The sequence below is a fragment of the Pantherophis guttatus genome, chromosome 3, assembly GCF_059756535.1.
Source record: "Pantherophis guttatus breed Tessera chromosome 3, ASM5975653v1, whole genome shotgun sequence".
Classification (NCBI taxonomy): domain Eukaryota; kingdom Metazoa; phylum Chordata; class Lepidosauria; order Squamata; family Colubridae; genus Pantherophis; species Pantherophis guttatus.
In genome coordinates this window covers 215403204-215417482 of record NC_142065.1, presented here as the reverse complement: position 1 = coordinate 215417482, position 14279 = coordinate 215403204, and the positions used below count along the sequence as shown (strand labels likewise).

Below are 14279 nucleotides of genomic sequence, written 5' to 3'. Positions count from 1 at the left end.
CCTTCTGCCTGGGGGAGGACAGGGCTGGCCCTGCATTTAGGACACGGAGGAAGGAGCAGAGCAGGCTGGATGATCCCAGCCTGGAGGGAAAGTTACCCAAGAGCCGAAGTGTCGGAGCACAACCTGGTTGTGCTCTTCAGGGCCCAAAAAGCGGACAGGCAGTTCAATGCTGTTCCAGAAGACAAAGCAAGAAAGGAAGGCTCAAATTACCAGGAAGCAGATAGTAATCAGATATCAAGAAAAGAGTTGTTCAGCACAGGATGGACTTCCCCAGAGGGTGGCCGTCCACTCTCCTTTCTTGGGGGGGTTTCTGGGGAGGCTGAAGGGGGTCTGCGGGAAGCAGCTGTGGTGGCTTCCTCCACTGAGCTAAGGATTAAACCAGATCGCTCTCCTGACTCCTCCTGGCATTCAGGGATAGGAAGCCTGAGCAGGAATGAGGCCAATGCCTACATCAGCTCAGGAGGTTACACCGTTAATTGGAGGGGGTGCTTTGTAGTGCCACAAGAAGGGCCTTCATCATGGAGGTGTGAGGGGTCAACATGCCCACTTCACTGTGGGACCCAAGACCCAGGGAGCTGACCTCCTGACAAAGCAGCCATGGCAGCATTGCCTCAGTAGCCTTCTGTCTGGGAGAATGTTAGAGAATTACCCTTGTTAGTGCAAGCAATGAAGAGAATGAGATGCCCTGGGGAAGATGGCACACTGGCTACCACCAAGGGATCGTGCACGGAGGCTGGGCACAAGGCAGCCTCCACCTCCTCTGGGCCTTGCAGGGGTGAGGAACAGGGCTTTTTCAGGGGAGGCGGCCACCCCAGAAGGGCCACTGGACCCACAGGTTCTGCCAGAAACCGGACCTCTGGCAATTCTACCCTTGAAGTTCTCAGGAGACACTTGGGGAGCCACAAGGCTTCCTTGGCAACTCTAGCTGGCAGGCAACACCAGCATGCAAAGCGCAGTGGAGGGGTGCAATGTGCTATCTTCCTGGCAGCCCAGCAAGGGATATTGCCTGCTTCTGGGAAGGGGAGATGGAAGCAACCAGGGAGAGCATGAAGACTCTCTGGGGAAGGGGAGGCCTGGCCCGAAGGGTGCCAGAGCAGGAGGTGAGGCTCCCCCTGGGCTTCCCCCCTCTCCCCCCCCCCGTGGCAAGCAGGCAGACCAACATGCATGTTCAGGCACACGCCTGCATCTGGAAGACAGCCCTCCCCGACTTCTCCCCCGCCCCGGCAGAAACTTTCTCCTGGAAGTGACCCTCGGGCCAGGGTCCGCTGGGTCTGCCCCTCCCTCGCTCCCAGCTCTCGCTTAGACTTTTGTCCCGGGGCCAGCGGCGTTTATGGCGGCGCGGAAGTTAATCTATAACCGGCCGGCCAGCCAGCGAGGCAAGACCTGTTAGTCAGCTGCCTGATCGCAGGCAATTTGCGAGCCGGATCGACCTGCCTTGCTCAGCGGGTGGCTCCCAATCCTGGGGAGGCATGACGGGCAGCTCAGTTATGCGGAGCACATGACCGCCGGCAGGTGCTTCTTTAGGCCAGCGGGGCCTCAGTTCCTCGACCGCTCCGGCCATGAGGAGGAACCCCGTGGATGCTCCGGCCAGGCACCGGCAGAGGTGAGGGTTGCGAAGCGGCGGCTCTGGGACTTACGGTCGCTCTAGGAGCAAGAGGGGGAGGGGGAGGGGGAGGAGGGGCCAGGCAGCGGGGTCTCTCGACGCAGGTCCCGGGGCGCCCTGGAGCCAGCGACATTCTACGGATGCTCCGGGGCCCTTTCCTCTCCGCTTGCTCCCCCCGTGTCCTCTTTGGGATCCTTTCCTCTCCCTAGGAACGCAAACCAGCCTCATTTTGCCATAGGGAGGCCGGACATTTCCCATTCAAGTTTCTGGTCCTGTATGAGGCCAATCCCTAGACCCCAGCCCAGCTGAACCTGGGAGGATGTGCAAGTCGTTCCCTTGAGGACTTTCCCGAAAATCTTGCCCTGGGAGTCCCCGGGAGTCAAGGTGCCCACCACGACTCAGCAGGAAAAGACAGCAATCGGTCAAGAGGTTGCGAAACCAGGCGACTGTCAGTTTTAGCCCCGCCTTAGGCAGGAGCCAGCGGAGTGACTTGGGACCCTCTCAGTTGTAGGAGAGGCGGGAAAGCCACATCTGAAAGGGCGGCCAAGAGAAGCAGAAGCCACCGCTGCCGCCGCCACTCAGCAAGGAATCTGTAGGGCATCTTTTATTTCCCTACACAACATCCCTGAAGGTAGGCTAAGAATAAAATCAGCCTTTACCAGGCCACCTGTCAGCCAGCGCTGCCCAAGAGCTCCTGCCGGTCCCTGACCGTTGGGTCCCCGTTTCAGCACCTGCAGCTCCGGCTCTAGAAAGCGCGTCGGGGGTGGGGGCTAAGTATCCCCTGGCAGCATTTTAGCCTCTTCCTCGCCGCCCCTCGGGGTCGACCAGAGGAAGGGCAGGGCGGCTGCAGCCTCAAGAGAGGCGGCACCTGGCCGTTCTGATGCCGGCAGCGGAGCGAGGCAGGACCGTCCGCGCCGCGCGCCGCAGTCTGGAGCCTTCCCCCGCCCTTGTCGCCCAAAGCCCCCTTGTCCCGCCTTGCTGCGGCCCCTCCGCCCAAGGAGAGGGGACCCGCCGCTCCTTCACCCCCCCCCCCCCAGCAGGCCGGCCGAGCGCAGCAGCTCCCAACCCCGCCGGCAGCGCTTCCCGCGCTGAGTGGCCGCGGGGAGAGGCAGGAGGCGCTTAGCGCGGTCGGGTCGCTCAGGTGCGTCGGCGGATGGAGCCCGAAGGGCGCATAGGCCAGTGCGGAGCTCGGCGCGGGGATTTCGGACCTCCGTCTCCCCCGGTCCTCCCAAAGGCCAGGCGAGCCTCTCCAAGTGCGCTGCGGAGCTCACGCGCCCCTCTCGCTCTCTCTTCCTTTGCCCAGCGCACCGGAGGCGTCCGCGGCAGCATCTCCAGGCACTCCGGGAGTCGCCCCGCCGCCCTCCTACCATGGGCCTCCGGGAGTCGCCGTACTCTAGCCGCGTCCTCGGGGGCCTGGACACGACCGCGCGGGCCCTCATGTTCCCCGGCTACTGGTTAGCGAGCCAAGTGCTGGCCCTGCAGCGGACCACGGGGGAGAAGCCCGGCTGCGCGCCCCACGGCCTGGAGGTGGCCGTCCGGGGGCCGCTTCTGCTGTTGCTGCTGCTGCTCTACAGCCCCGTCTCGCTGCTGGCCCTCCTGCTCTGGCTGCCCCTGCAGGGCTCCCGGCGCCCCTTCGCCTACCAGCACACCCCCGGCAGAGCCCCTCCCGAGGCGTGGGCGCTTCCTGGGCCGGCCAGGACCCTCGGCCTCCTCAGCGGGAACGTCTGCCTGCTCCCTGAGGGGCTGGCCAAATTCAGCAATCTCTGGCGAACACAATGGCGGGCCAGGCACATCGGCCAGACCCTGGTGCAAGCGGCACGATGCTCCATGCCCCATGCCCCCTCTGGTGCCCCCAATGGCCTGGCAATTCCACACGGGCTGCTGGGACCCCCTGCCGGTGTCCTGAGCCACCCCCGGGGCGACACTGTGGTGACCATGGAGCTGCCCATCGTGGAGGAGGTGGGGGCCGTGGCAGGGGAGTCCAAGGGCCCCTGTGAGATCTCTGTCTGCTTCCCTCCAAACCTGGACATCCTGTGCCTGCAGGAGGTCTTTGACCCCCGGGCCGCTGCCCACCTGTGCCGGTTCTTGGGCCCCCAGTTTGAGCACATCGTCTATGACGTGGGCACCTACGGCCTGCAGGCTTCCTCCGCTCTGAAGCTGCTGAACAGTGGACTCTTCCTGGCCAGCCGCTACCCTCTTTTGGCAGTGGAGTTCCACTGTTACCCCAACGCTGCTGGCGAGGATGCCCTGAGTGCCAAGGGCCTGCTGTGCACACAGGTGAGCCAGCCAGGGCCTCCTTGGGCAATGGAGGGGCATAAGTGGGACCCTGCCACCATGTGGCCTCCGTGCCAGGGCAGGGCCCTGGGGCTTCAACCATTGGCTTAAATGCTGCCTGGTGGCCACTGACTGTCCTGCTATTCATCTTGTCCCTTATGGCCAGTCTCTCACACCTGCTTGAAGCAGAGGGTATCTCCCTGGACTCCCCAACCTGAGGGGGCGGCTCCTCTCAGAAAGCTTATCCCACCCCCATCCACAGAGGCTCACCTGCGTTCCTGCTTTGTCTGCTTAGGTGCAGCTGGGAGCTTGCCAGGGGCGAAGGGTCATTGGATACCTGAACTGTACCCACCTGCAGGCCCCCGAAGGTAAGGGGAGGCAAGGTGGGAACGGAGACCGGTGGGGCAGAAGTGAAGCCTTCTAGGGGTGATGTGCTGCAACTGGAGAGCCCCGGGGGCTGCCAAGGCAGGAAGGGCTAGACAGCAAGGACCAATCTCTCCAAGGGGGAGTCCCTCTTGGTCCAAAGTAGAAGGAAGGAGTCCAGGCCAGATGTGCTGAACCTCTGCAGGCTCTCTGCAGTTTGCCTTCCCTGGAGGTCTCCGGATAGAGGCTGGATGGTCTCTTATCAGCGATGTGGTGGACTAGATGATCTCTATGGGCCACCTGCGTCCTATGAGGGCCGTCCAGGGTCTTCGCCCAGAACAATGGCCGTCAGCCTTTGAGGGCAGGGGAAGCCTGGAAGTGAAACAGAGAAACGGCTTCCTTGCTCTGGACGTTTCTGGGTCTCCTTCCTCCTCCAAAGGCGACTCCCCGCTTGCCATCCCACTCTTGCCTGTCCTGCCCTGCCCTGCCTTGCCTGCTTGAGGAGGGGGCGAGGGGGGCACACTGGGGGGAGGCTCTTTGGGCCTGCTGGGCAGTCTCCCAAGCCAGGGGGCTCCCCGTACCTGCTCTGGTGGTACCCATGTGCCAGGAGCAGAGCGCACAGGGGAGCCCCCCAGCCCCCCCCGAGGCTGATGCGGCTGCCCTCCCCCTCTCACAGCCGACGGGCCCATCCGTCACGAGCAGCTGAGCCTCTCCCTGCTCTGGATGCAGCTCTTCCAAGACACCCATGCGCAGCCGGGGGACGTGGTGGCCTTCGACATCTTCTGTGGGGACCTCAATTTCGACACCTGCTCTCTAGGTGGGTGTCCTGGAGGGAGATGCAGAGCACAGAGTGGGGGGGGGTGTTTCCCCCCTCGCTTGGCTGTCTCAGGCTCCTCTTTCTCTTTAGGTGATGAGATGGAACAAAGCCACGAGATCTTCAGCCGGTACACAGACCCCTGCCGCATCGGTCCTCGCCAGGATGAGCCTTGGGCCATCGGTGGGTGACCCCCAGCTCAGTGGCGCCTCTGACCCAGGCAGAATGCCTGGGCTGGCTGCTCTGTTCCCTTTTGCCCAGGGCCCCGGGTGTGTGTGTGTGACTGGAGGGGAGGGTTGGGCAGGGAGGGAGGGAAGGGCCCCATTGTGGACGAGAGGCCAGTGGGACTCTCCTCCCCTTCACAGGGACGCTGATGAACTTGCTGCACATCTACGACGAAGCTGTGGCCACCCCAGAGAACCTGAAGAGGTGAGAGGTCTGGTGCCCGTCCTGGGATCTCTGGGGACAGAAATAGGGGGTCCAAGGATGGAGGCTTGTTGACCCCCGGGTGAAGCCTGCCAGGGGCTGGGGGGGCTGCTTCTGTCCTTGGGGAAGACATGACTGACCCTTCGAGAAGGAAGGGGTCTGAGCTGGCCAGGTGCAGCTGGAATGGGAGACGTGTTGGTCTACCTCCAGGGAGAAGAAACGGGAGGCCCAAGTCTAGGCCAGAGGGTGGAGGTGGGGGGCAGGTCTGCCAAGGGGTGGCAAACCTGAAAGGGTGAGGGTGAGTCTTAAACTCTGGGACAAAGAAGGGAAGATATGGGTCGCAGGCTTCAACTACCTGGAGAGCTGCCCCATGTCTATGCCACTGCCCCGAAAGGCAGGACCTGAGCCAGTGAGTGGAAACCACAAGGGGGGATTAGGTTAGAGAAGAGAAGGCACCTCCCGATCATAGGAGCCATTAGCCAGTGGAACAGCCTGCCACAAGTGGTGAGTTCTCCTTCACCAGATGTCTTCAAGCAGGCACCAGATGCTTCATCCTGCCGCAGGTTGAACTAAATGATCCCCCAAAGACTCTCTGTTGCCTTCCAGGACGCTGGAGAATCCAGAGGAGCGCAGGAAGTACCTGGCGGGCCCCCTCCAGGCTGATGGCAGCGCCAACCTCTCGGCAACCTGGCATGAAGGGCGGCGCATTGATTACATTCTTTACCGGCAACACTCGGGCCCGGGGCACCTGAAGACTGTGAGTGGCCTGGGAGCCTGTGGTCAGCTGAGGAAGCCTGGACAGGCCTTCCCTGCTGGGCCAAAATGGCTGGGGAGGGGGAGCCGAGCCTCCAGAGGCCTCTCCTGGTTTTCTGGGCTGCAGGGGGGGGGACAGGATTCAGGAGGGGCCGGGCAGGGTAGATGCCCACTCTGGGGAAGTTGGGGTGGTCAGGGCAGCATTGGTGGGGGATGCCAAAGATAGATCCCTCCCGCCCCCCAGGCTGGCTTTGCAGGGGTGAGGCAGATCCAGGCAGGGATGCACAGCTGGGTCTGATGGGGGGGGGGAGAAAAAGAAGAGAAGGCTGAGATGGCCATGAACAGTCAACAAGGGTGGGGGTGGGCATCCTTGGGAAAGGTTCCCAGAGGTGGGAATAACTCATTGGGGGAGCCAGCAATGAGGCCTGGAGTGGGGCAGCAGAGGTGGGGGTGGGTGGGTAATGGGGCTGCCAAAAGGGGCTGGACCCATGGCCTCACAGGGTTCATGCCAAACAAGAAGCCCCCAGAGCTGCCTTCTCATCTGGGCATGCAATGCCCCCCCCGGCGTACCTCTGGACCAGGTGAGCCCGTACAGCAGTCGGAGGGCTGAAGGAAAAGGAAGGGCGGGAAGCAGGTGAGGGAAGAGGGTGCCCGGAGCTGGACCCATGCCCAAGGACCTCGGCACTAGAAGCTGGGCCACTGTGGGCAGCAGGGCCTGGCAAGGCTGCTCCACCGAGGGGGCTTCCTGCTGGAATTGGCACCGACTTTTGGCATCCGGCTCTTTGGGGGGGCGGGGCTTGTGGCAAGGCCAGACTGAGCCTGGCAAGGAGCAGAAAACCTGCCTTCTTGCCTGCCGTTCCATGCCCACAATCTTTGCCTCCTCAGGAAATGGGCCCCCGTGGCTTCCTGGGGTTGGTCTGCTCTGCCCGCCTTGCAGTTCTCAGGGCCCCCCAAGACACGAAATCATTATGCAGAGCACCGATTCTCTGGGGAGGGCGGGGGGCACCCCCCTCTCTGCCCTCTTTGTGTGTTTGGCAGTTACTTTCTCTGTGGAGCCCCAGGACGCCCGTTTAGCCCACTCGCTCTGGGGCACACTTGCCCCACCGATAGCGGAGCCACACACCTGCCTTCCCTCCCTGCCGAGTAAGGGCAACGCCGGTTCCTCAGAGTTACGGCCTCCCACGCGAGGCAGCATTTGCTTGTGCCTTGGAGGGTCTTTCCTGCCCAGAGACCCCCGGTCTGCCAGTGGACCCAGCTGGGCTGAGAAGATCCTGGGCTGCTGGGGAGAGAAAGGGGGACTCATTGGACCACACGCTGCCACTGACCCAGCCCAGGACAAGATTGGGGGTTGCCGCATGTCCAGTTCTGTTCCTCCCAGGATATTTTGGTTGCTGTGCTTGACCTCCAGCCCTCTCCCCTTGGGGCTGGTCTCCCACCAGCCAAAGACCTGCGTGGGTGGGAACAGAAGGACAGGACTCCAGAAACCCCACCCCCAAAAAAAATCGTGGCCAGCCTCCTTGCTAAAATAGGTAAGGTGGCCGTGGCCGTAGCATAATTTATGCCAACCTGAATCAGGGGTGGGCTGTGAGGAGGCGGCCACCTTCCCTCTTGTTGAGGATTGAATCTGGGTAGCTGGTCCCTCGTGGACCAACCTCTGGCCTGCGGCAAAGAAAGTGTTGTGCAAGGCACGCCTGGCACTTCCTTGGCAGCACAATTAAGCGCTCTCATCATGCTGACTTCCTGCTCTTGGCTTTGGGAAAGGATCTTCCGGGTGACTGCAGGTGCAGCGGCATTTGCATTTCCTCCACCTGTGGTCAGTCAGGTTCTCTCTTAGGTGGATCTGGTCCTTGGGGATTGAGCAATCAGATCCATGATTTCCCCCCCCACCCCCGATCACTTTTCCTGGGTCACAGGGAGGTTGGCATCTCCCGTGAACTCCAAAATGGTCAACTTGATGCTGGTAGTAAACCTGCCCAAAGTTTGCCCTGAACAAGAACATCCCCCTCCCCTCCCAGCATGTAGAGCCTCCCAGCAACTGCTGACTTCCCCCCCTCCCCAAGACTGAGGCAATGAGCGGCCCTCCCTCTCTCTTAGGTAGTTCTCTCCATCCCCTCAGTCTCCACAAGCCCTTGGGGGGATTAGAAGGGACAGAGGTGGGTAGGGGTCTCCATAATAGCAGTGATCCCACCCAGGAGAGTTCATCTCCTTCCAGAAGGAGGAGAAACAAAGTAAGAAGCCCCCTTCCCTACCGTGTCCTTCCCCCTTTGCAAGGGCTCTGGGGAAACTGCCAAGGAGAGTGGGAAGGGGGGTCTCTGGGGAAGGGCTACAGGAGGATGGGGGCTGCTGAGGCTCTGGCCAGGGCAGCTGGGGAAACCGGTAGGCTTGGCTAATGTTAGGAGTAAGTTGTGCCATAGAAGAGTAGGGGGCTGCAAACAGATGGGTCTGGAAATGGATGGAAGATGCCTCCACCCGCTAAACCTGAGCAGAAAGTTGGCTCAGACGGTCTTCAGACCACTTGAAATTATCCAGGATTCGGGGTCAAGCAGTTCAGACTCTTCACTCTTGGTCCCTTCTTGGTCCCTTCTTGCTCTGCTGCTCTCAACCCTTCTGCTGCTGTGTCCCCTCTTTCGTTGCAGACGGTGGAGAAGGTCTTCTTTTTCACCCAGCTGGCCACCTGCTCTGACCACTTGCCTATTGGACTGCAACTCCTTGTGTCTTCGGAGGTGGAGCCGGAAGAGTGACCAGGCAGCCCCAGCATGGAAGGACTCACCAGGACCTGCACCCTTGATCCGGGGAGGGGAAGCTGTCCGGGGCCTCTCCCTGCCGGAGCGAGAGGGAACAGTCGCTTCTCCAGAGCCAAGCCAGGCCTTCTGTGCAGGCCGAGGGGCTGGCGTGGGAGCCCTTCAAGGTTGCAGGTGCTGGAGAAGTCACCGACTCCAGGCTCTGGATGCTGCAGATGGTGGAAGAGAGTGTGGTTCTGGTCAGCGGGGACCTTCAGGACGACTCCGGAGTTCTGTGCCCAAGTGCCTGGACCTCTTGGTCAGCCTCTCCTCTCGGCCCTCCTAGGAAGGGCTGCATGAAAGCCTGGCACAAGGTCAGGCTGGGAGAGACATGGGGGGCCTGTTCCACATCTGGGTGACATCGGCTGTTGAACAGCTGGTGCAGACTTTGGGCTGGGGAACTGAAATCTATCGAATCATTATTTTTTTCACAAGGCGCAACTTGAGTTTCGTAACTATTTACCCAAACGTTGTCAGCCTCCCAAGATAAAAATCTCACCACACAGATTACACATCCTGCATCAGGCATGTATAAAACTGAATGTTTCAGCATAACTTGAATTGTTTCCAAGAAACTGAAAGGCCTCAAATATTAATAGTTGACTGCGTTTGAGCAGACCGTTCCTGGGGTGTTCTTCATTTGTAGCACTTTTCAGCCATGTGAGAACTCCTTCCCTGGGCTCTCGGGGCTCCAAAGCGTCCAAATTTCAGTGGGGATCGGCAGGGTCGGGGGTGGCCTTGCCCCTCCATCCCTTGTGTGCAGGAAGGCGCTTCCTGGTGCTGATGACTGTACGGATCTTTGTTCAACCACTTGAGTAAACATCTTTGCAACTGGTTGGCACAAAAGGCTGGTCTCTTGTGGGACAGGGTGCAGCACCCAGGCTAGGAGGGCAGCCTGCAGAACTTGATACAGACCCCGCTGCCCCCCCCCACCGGGCGTGCAAGCCAAGCGTAGAAACCCAGAGAGGGGAGATGCAACGTGTCCACAGGAATGAAACATGATGGCCCTCAGAACCTGCGGCTGCAAGGGGTGGGAAGAGTTCCAAAGCTTTTCTTTTGCTTCACTCTCTGCTCTTCTGATTTGGGGGGGCTTTTGGGAACTCTTGAGCGCTGCCCCCACTTTCTTCCCGCCCGACAGGATCTCTCCTATATTGCCTTTCCCCCCACTGAAATCCATAGCCCAGGAATTGCAGTAGCCCAATCAAAGGTTGAGCCCCAAAGCAGTGAGAATCTGAGAGGGTCCAGTATATCAGTGAGAAGAATTACAATTCGGAAAGGGGATCCCGGAGAGGCACAGAGAATGGCGTCTTTGAGCCTAAGGAAACCCTGCGCGCAGACAGGTGGGTGAACCTCAGAAGGCAAGCTGAATTCTTCCTCCAGCTGGCATGCTGCCCTGCTCCTTCTCCTGAGGTGACCCCAAAGCACAGGGAGGAGGGGGCTGATCTCGTGGGCCCCCTCCCTTTGCTGCAGGTCCCAACAGATAAGACATGCGGCAGAGGCCAGACCAGCTGGGGAAACAAACATAGCAATTATAGGATTAGTAATAAAAAAAGGGGGGGCAATTTCTTCCCTATCAAGAAAGCCCGGGAGAACTCTCCAGCATCCTCGTAGGGTATTTCAATTGAGTGGCTGGAACAATAAAGTCTACAATGGGCCAGAACACAGAGCTGTAGCTGATTGGTTGGAGAGTGCGGGCTTCTGCATGAGGCAATCTGCTGTGATTGGTTGTTGTGTGGGGTAAAGGGAGAATTTCCTCCCCCACATCCCTTTTTTTCTTCTGTGTGCTCTGAATCTTGTTCTGTGATTTACCTTGAAGATTTACCTGATGATGTAATGATGCGCCTGTCTTGTCTGCTGTAAATATAGATGTAAAATATATTTATTTATAAAAAACTACAAGTTTGTGTCAACGTCTCTGACTCCATTTGGGCACCTGCTTCACCATTCCCCTGGGCTGGCCTGGGGTGCCAGCCTCCCTTTCCACCCTGCTGTGGACCTTCAGCCATCAGCAACATGCAGCAGGGATCAGTCCATTCCCTCACTTCTGCCGGGGGTCTGCAGGCCTCTCCCGTCTCCCCCTCCCTTGCAGCAGCATTTTCCGGAGAAGCCGCCAATGAAGGGGGGCAATGTCTGACCTGGGAAGAAACCAGGAATTGTGGGGTCCTTGGTGCTCTTTGAGCTGGGCGGTTTTCTTAGACCTTTCACTACCTAACTAGGAAATAGGATCAGTGTTGTAACATAATGAGAGCAACCCCCCTTCCTTCTAGCACTGATGGTGTTACCTAGAGAACCAGCTAGGTGCCTCCAGGACATGGTCCCTAGTAAGTGTGTATGGGGGGGTGGGGGGTTAACACTTCTGCCACCAGGGCAGCTGTGCCGAGGGGGTTTTGCATCAGGGGTTTTATAGGAGAGAGAATTGAGGGGTGTAGCAGCAGCCAGGACTAGCGGCCAGAATGGTAAATCAGGGATGGCATATTGACCCTTGGGAGGCTGGACGTAACCTGGGAGGAGGAGTTCTGTGGGGTTCTGACTCTTTGGGGGGGAATCGAACTCACAGATGCTGCTCTTCAAATGCCCACTACTCTGCGAGAAACGGTGTTCACGGGACTCGAACATCAGCAAAAGGAGCAGGTGGAGCACACAAGGAGGACGTGGCAGGTTTCTAGTCTTCGTAGCTGCAGAAGTGGCCCCTTTGGAAAGCTGCCTTCCCTCCCAATGGGTCGGTGCTGCCCTTCTTCATTGAGGAAGACCACCTTGGACCAGGGCAGGCGGCAAGGAAGGAAGGGCAGGGCTGCTGCTCCACAGGGGCCCAGAGGAGGAGGAAGCGGTGGCTGGGGCAGGGCGGCCTTTGCAGCTCTGGGCTCTGCCTGCGGCCACCGACTTTGACAGCTTCTAAGCTTGCAACAGGTGACCAGGAGGCCCTCCCAGCAAAGCTCATCAACCACCTGCATTAAACAGCAGTGATTAAGAAGCAGCCAACGGCCCCGCCTTCTCTCTGGGGTGTGTCCTGCACTCTTCCCATTTCTCTGCCCCTTTTCTTCCCAGGAGGGCTGGTTTCAAGAGAAGCCGCCCACTCTGTGTGGGGGGGGGGCTTTTGGGGGCAATTAGGTGGGTCTGGGGGGGTCTTGGGGACTCCTCTGGAGACAAGAGATGCTGGAAAGGCCTGCTGCTCCTATAGGACACACCCGGGAATTCTTTCCAGCCTGTTGACACTGTGCAAACACACGCCGCACCCCTCACCCACCGCCACAAGCGCCTGCTAGAGAGAAGCTTTACAAGGGAGCCCGTTAAAGGGACCGTTAAAGCAGCGGAGGCCCCGTGGGGGCGCGCGGGCGGGGGTCTCGCTTTAGCCAAAAGGAGCACCTGGACCACCTGAGAGGCACTGCAAGCCCCCTCTTGGGTGGGGGGCATTTGCCAGCCTCCTCCCGTCCTCGGCCTTCCCGGGACCTCCGCCCATTTCCCCACGCCCGGGGCAGGAGAGGAAGCGCTGCTTCGGGGGCATCGGAGGGGGGATCCGGACGGGGCTCCTGCAACGGGGCCGGCCCAACCGCGCCTCGCTGGCGGCATTTGGCCCTGGAAACGCCGGGAGGGTCAGCCGGACCGGGAGGCCAAAGAGCCCCGCGGGGGAGCCGCTTCCGCCCCGTGGCCGGCTCGCCAGGAATCCCGTCCGGCCCGGCGGAGACCTCGGGGGCCGCCTCGCGCTGCTGGCCGCTAATTGTGGGTGGCGGGCGGCTTCCTCTGAGTCAAGCGCTTGGGACGCCCCGGGAGCGCCCGACGGAGCCCTTGGCTGACCTCGCCAGCGCCGAATGGAGGCTGCCGAATTCCTTCTGCCTCTTTGGGGAAATTGCATCTCGTGGCCCAATTATTGTGGGTGTTGTTTTTGTTGCGTTTCTAATCGTCAAAGAACCACAGAAAGCGGCCACACCTTTGACGCGCGTTCCTAGGAGAGGAATCTCGGCATTATTTAATTATGGTCATTTAATTTGGATGCTTTTGGTGTTTTTATTGGTTTGGCCTTTTTACTATTTTTAAAATCTTTTTTTAATATTTTTAACTGGAAATATATTTTGAGCCATCCAGAGTAATTGAAATGGGCAACCATAGATAATGAATGAATGAATGAATATCTAAAGGTATAGGATACAGACAGCAAGATAAGAGTGTTTTCAGAAATCCACAATTGAAGTGACCAAAATATTTAGCTCTGGTAAACCTTCCTTCTGTTCTTCAGCCTAATGTGCCAATAATTGCAGGGATGGCTTGGCAAGATCTGCAGTTTATCCTTTCTCATTGTGAGATTTATATTTTTTCCCATTCTTTCTCAGATCTGTTGTCCCTGGGCATTGGCAGCCAATTATAGCAACTCTCTATGTATCTGAGGCATGTATTCTAGATGGTACCAATTTTAACCTAATTATTTTAATAATGTTATTTTATGATTACATGGCTTGGGAATCTCAGACATTCCAATTTCCTTTGATGGAAGCCAAAGGATTGTAGTGGCCGTTATGTGGTTGACAGAAGGTCTGAGCCATGTGGTTGTGTTTCCTCCTCAACTGACCTGCAGCTTCCTCTCTTTCCCAAAGCCCCAAGGCCTGATGAAACTGCCATGCCATGCCTCTGGTCGTCAAGCCCTTGCTCCTGCTTCCTTTTGGGGGGTGCCTGCCCAGAACTATCCAATTCATTTTGTCTTTTATGTGCCATTCCTTCTTGGAATAGTTTCGAGTTGGGAGGGACATTGGAGATCATCTAGTCCAGTGGTTCTCAACCTGGGGGTCGAACGGCCATTTCACGGGTTGCCAAAGCCCTCTCTTGCCCCTCCCCCCACGCCTTCACTCACCCTCACCCTCTGCCTCTGTTGGATCGCCGGCCGTTCGCTTACCCCACCCACCCCCAATCTATTGCTGCCTCCTGAGTCCCAGCTGATGGCTAGAGGGAAAAAACTGTTTAAATTCTTGCCGCTGGGCTTCAAAGTGCTGCCCTACAGCTGATCAGTGTTAAAAGAAAACAAATGAGTAGACCGGTGCCTGCAAAAATAGAAAAAACAGCCCCTTTCAACTTCAGCATAGGTTAATTACCATAAATTGATTTGATCAGCCTCCCTACTCTCAGCTGATTTGCTCTCAGCTGTTTTGCGGAGGGCTCTATTGCTACCTAGCTGCAAAGAAGTAAATTGCTGGAGCAATTTTTTCCCCTAGCTATGCTGAAAAAGCGAAACTGAAAGTAAAGCAGGGTCTTTGCTGCAACATGACAAAATGAGGCAGAG

At 58.6% G+C, this 14279-nt stretch overlaps 1 protein-coding gene across 5 annotated transcripts; it reads left to right on the top strand.

The window, feature by feature from the left end:
* The first annotated feature begins 1494 nt into the window (after window positions 1–1494).
* Window positions 1495–10912, top strand: LOC117666940 (sphingomyelin phosphodiesterase 5-like). 5 transcript variants are annotated; one of them, XM_034420019.3, is made up of 9 exons: window positions 1495–1603; window positions 2109–2234; window positions 2907–3880; window positions 4173–4245; window positions 4917–5057; window positions 5148–5237; window positions 5420–5483; window positions 6087–6237; window positions 8870–10909. In XM_034420019.3, exons 1-9 carry the CDS (start codon window positions 1579–1581, stop codon window positions 8972–8974), a joined length of 1749 nt encoding a protein of 582 aa, XP_034275910.2. In that variant the 5' UTR covers window positions 1495–1578; the 3' UTR covers window positions 8975–10909. The 5 variants fall into 5 exon arrangements, with proteins under 5 accessions (XP_034275910.2, XP_087747586.1, XP_087747585.1 ...); XM_087891460.1 differs by having other exon boundaries at window positions 2907–3562; window positions 3647–3880; window positions 4917–5237; window positions 8870–10907; XM_087891462.1 differs by having other exon boundaries at window positions 1517–1603; window positions 1813–2234; window positions 2907–3562; ... (1 more) ...; window positions 4917–5237; window positions 8870–10912.
* Window positions 10913–14279: the final 3367 nt, after the last annotated feature.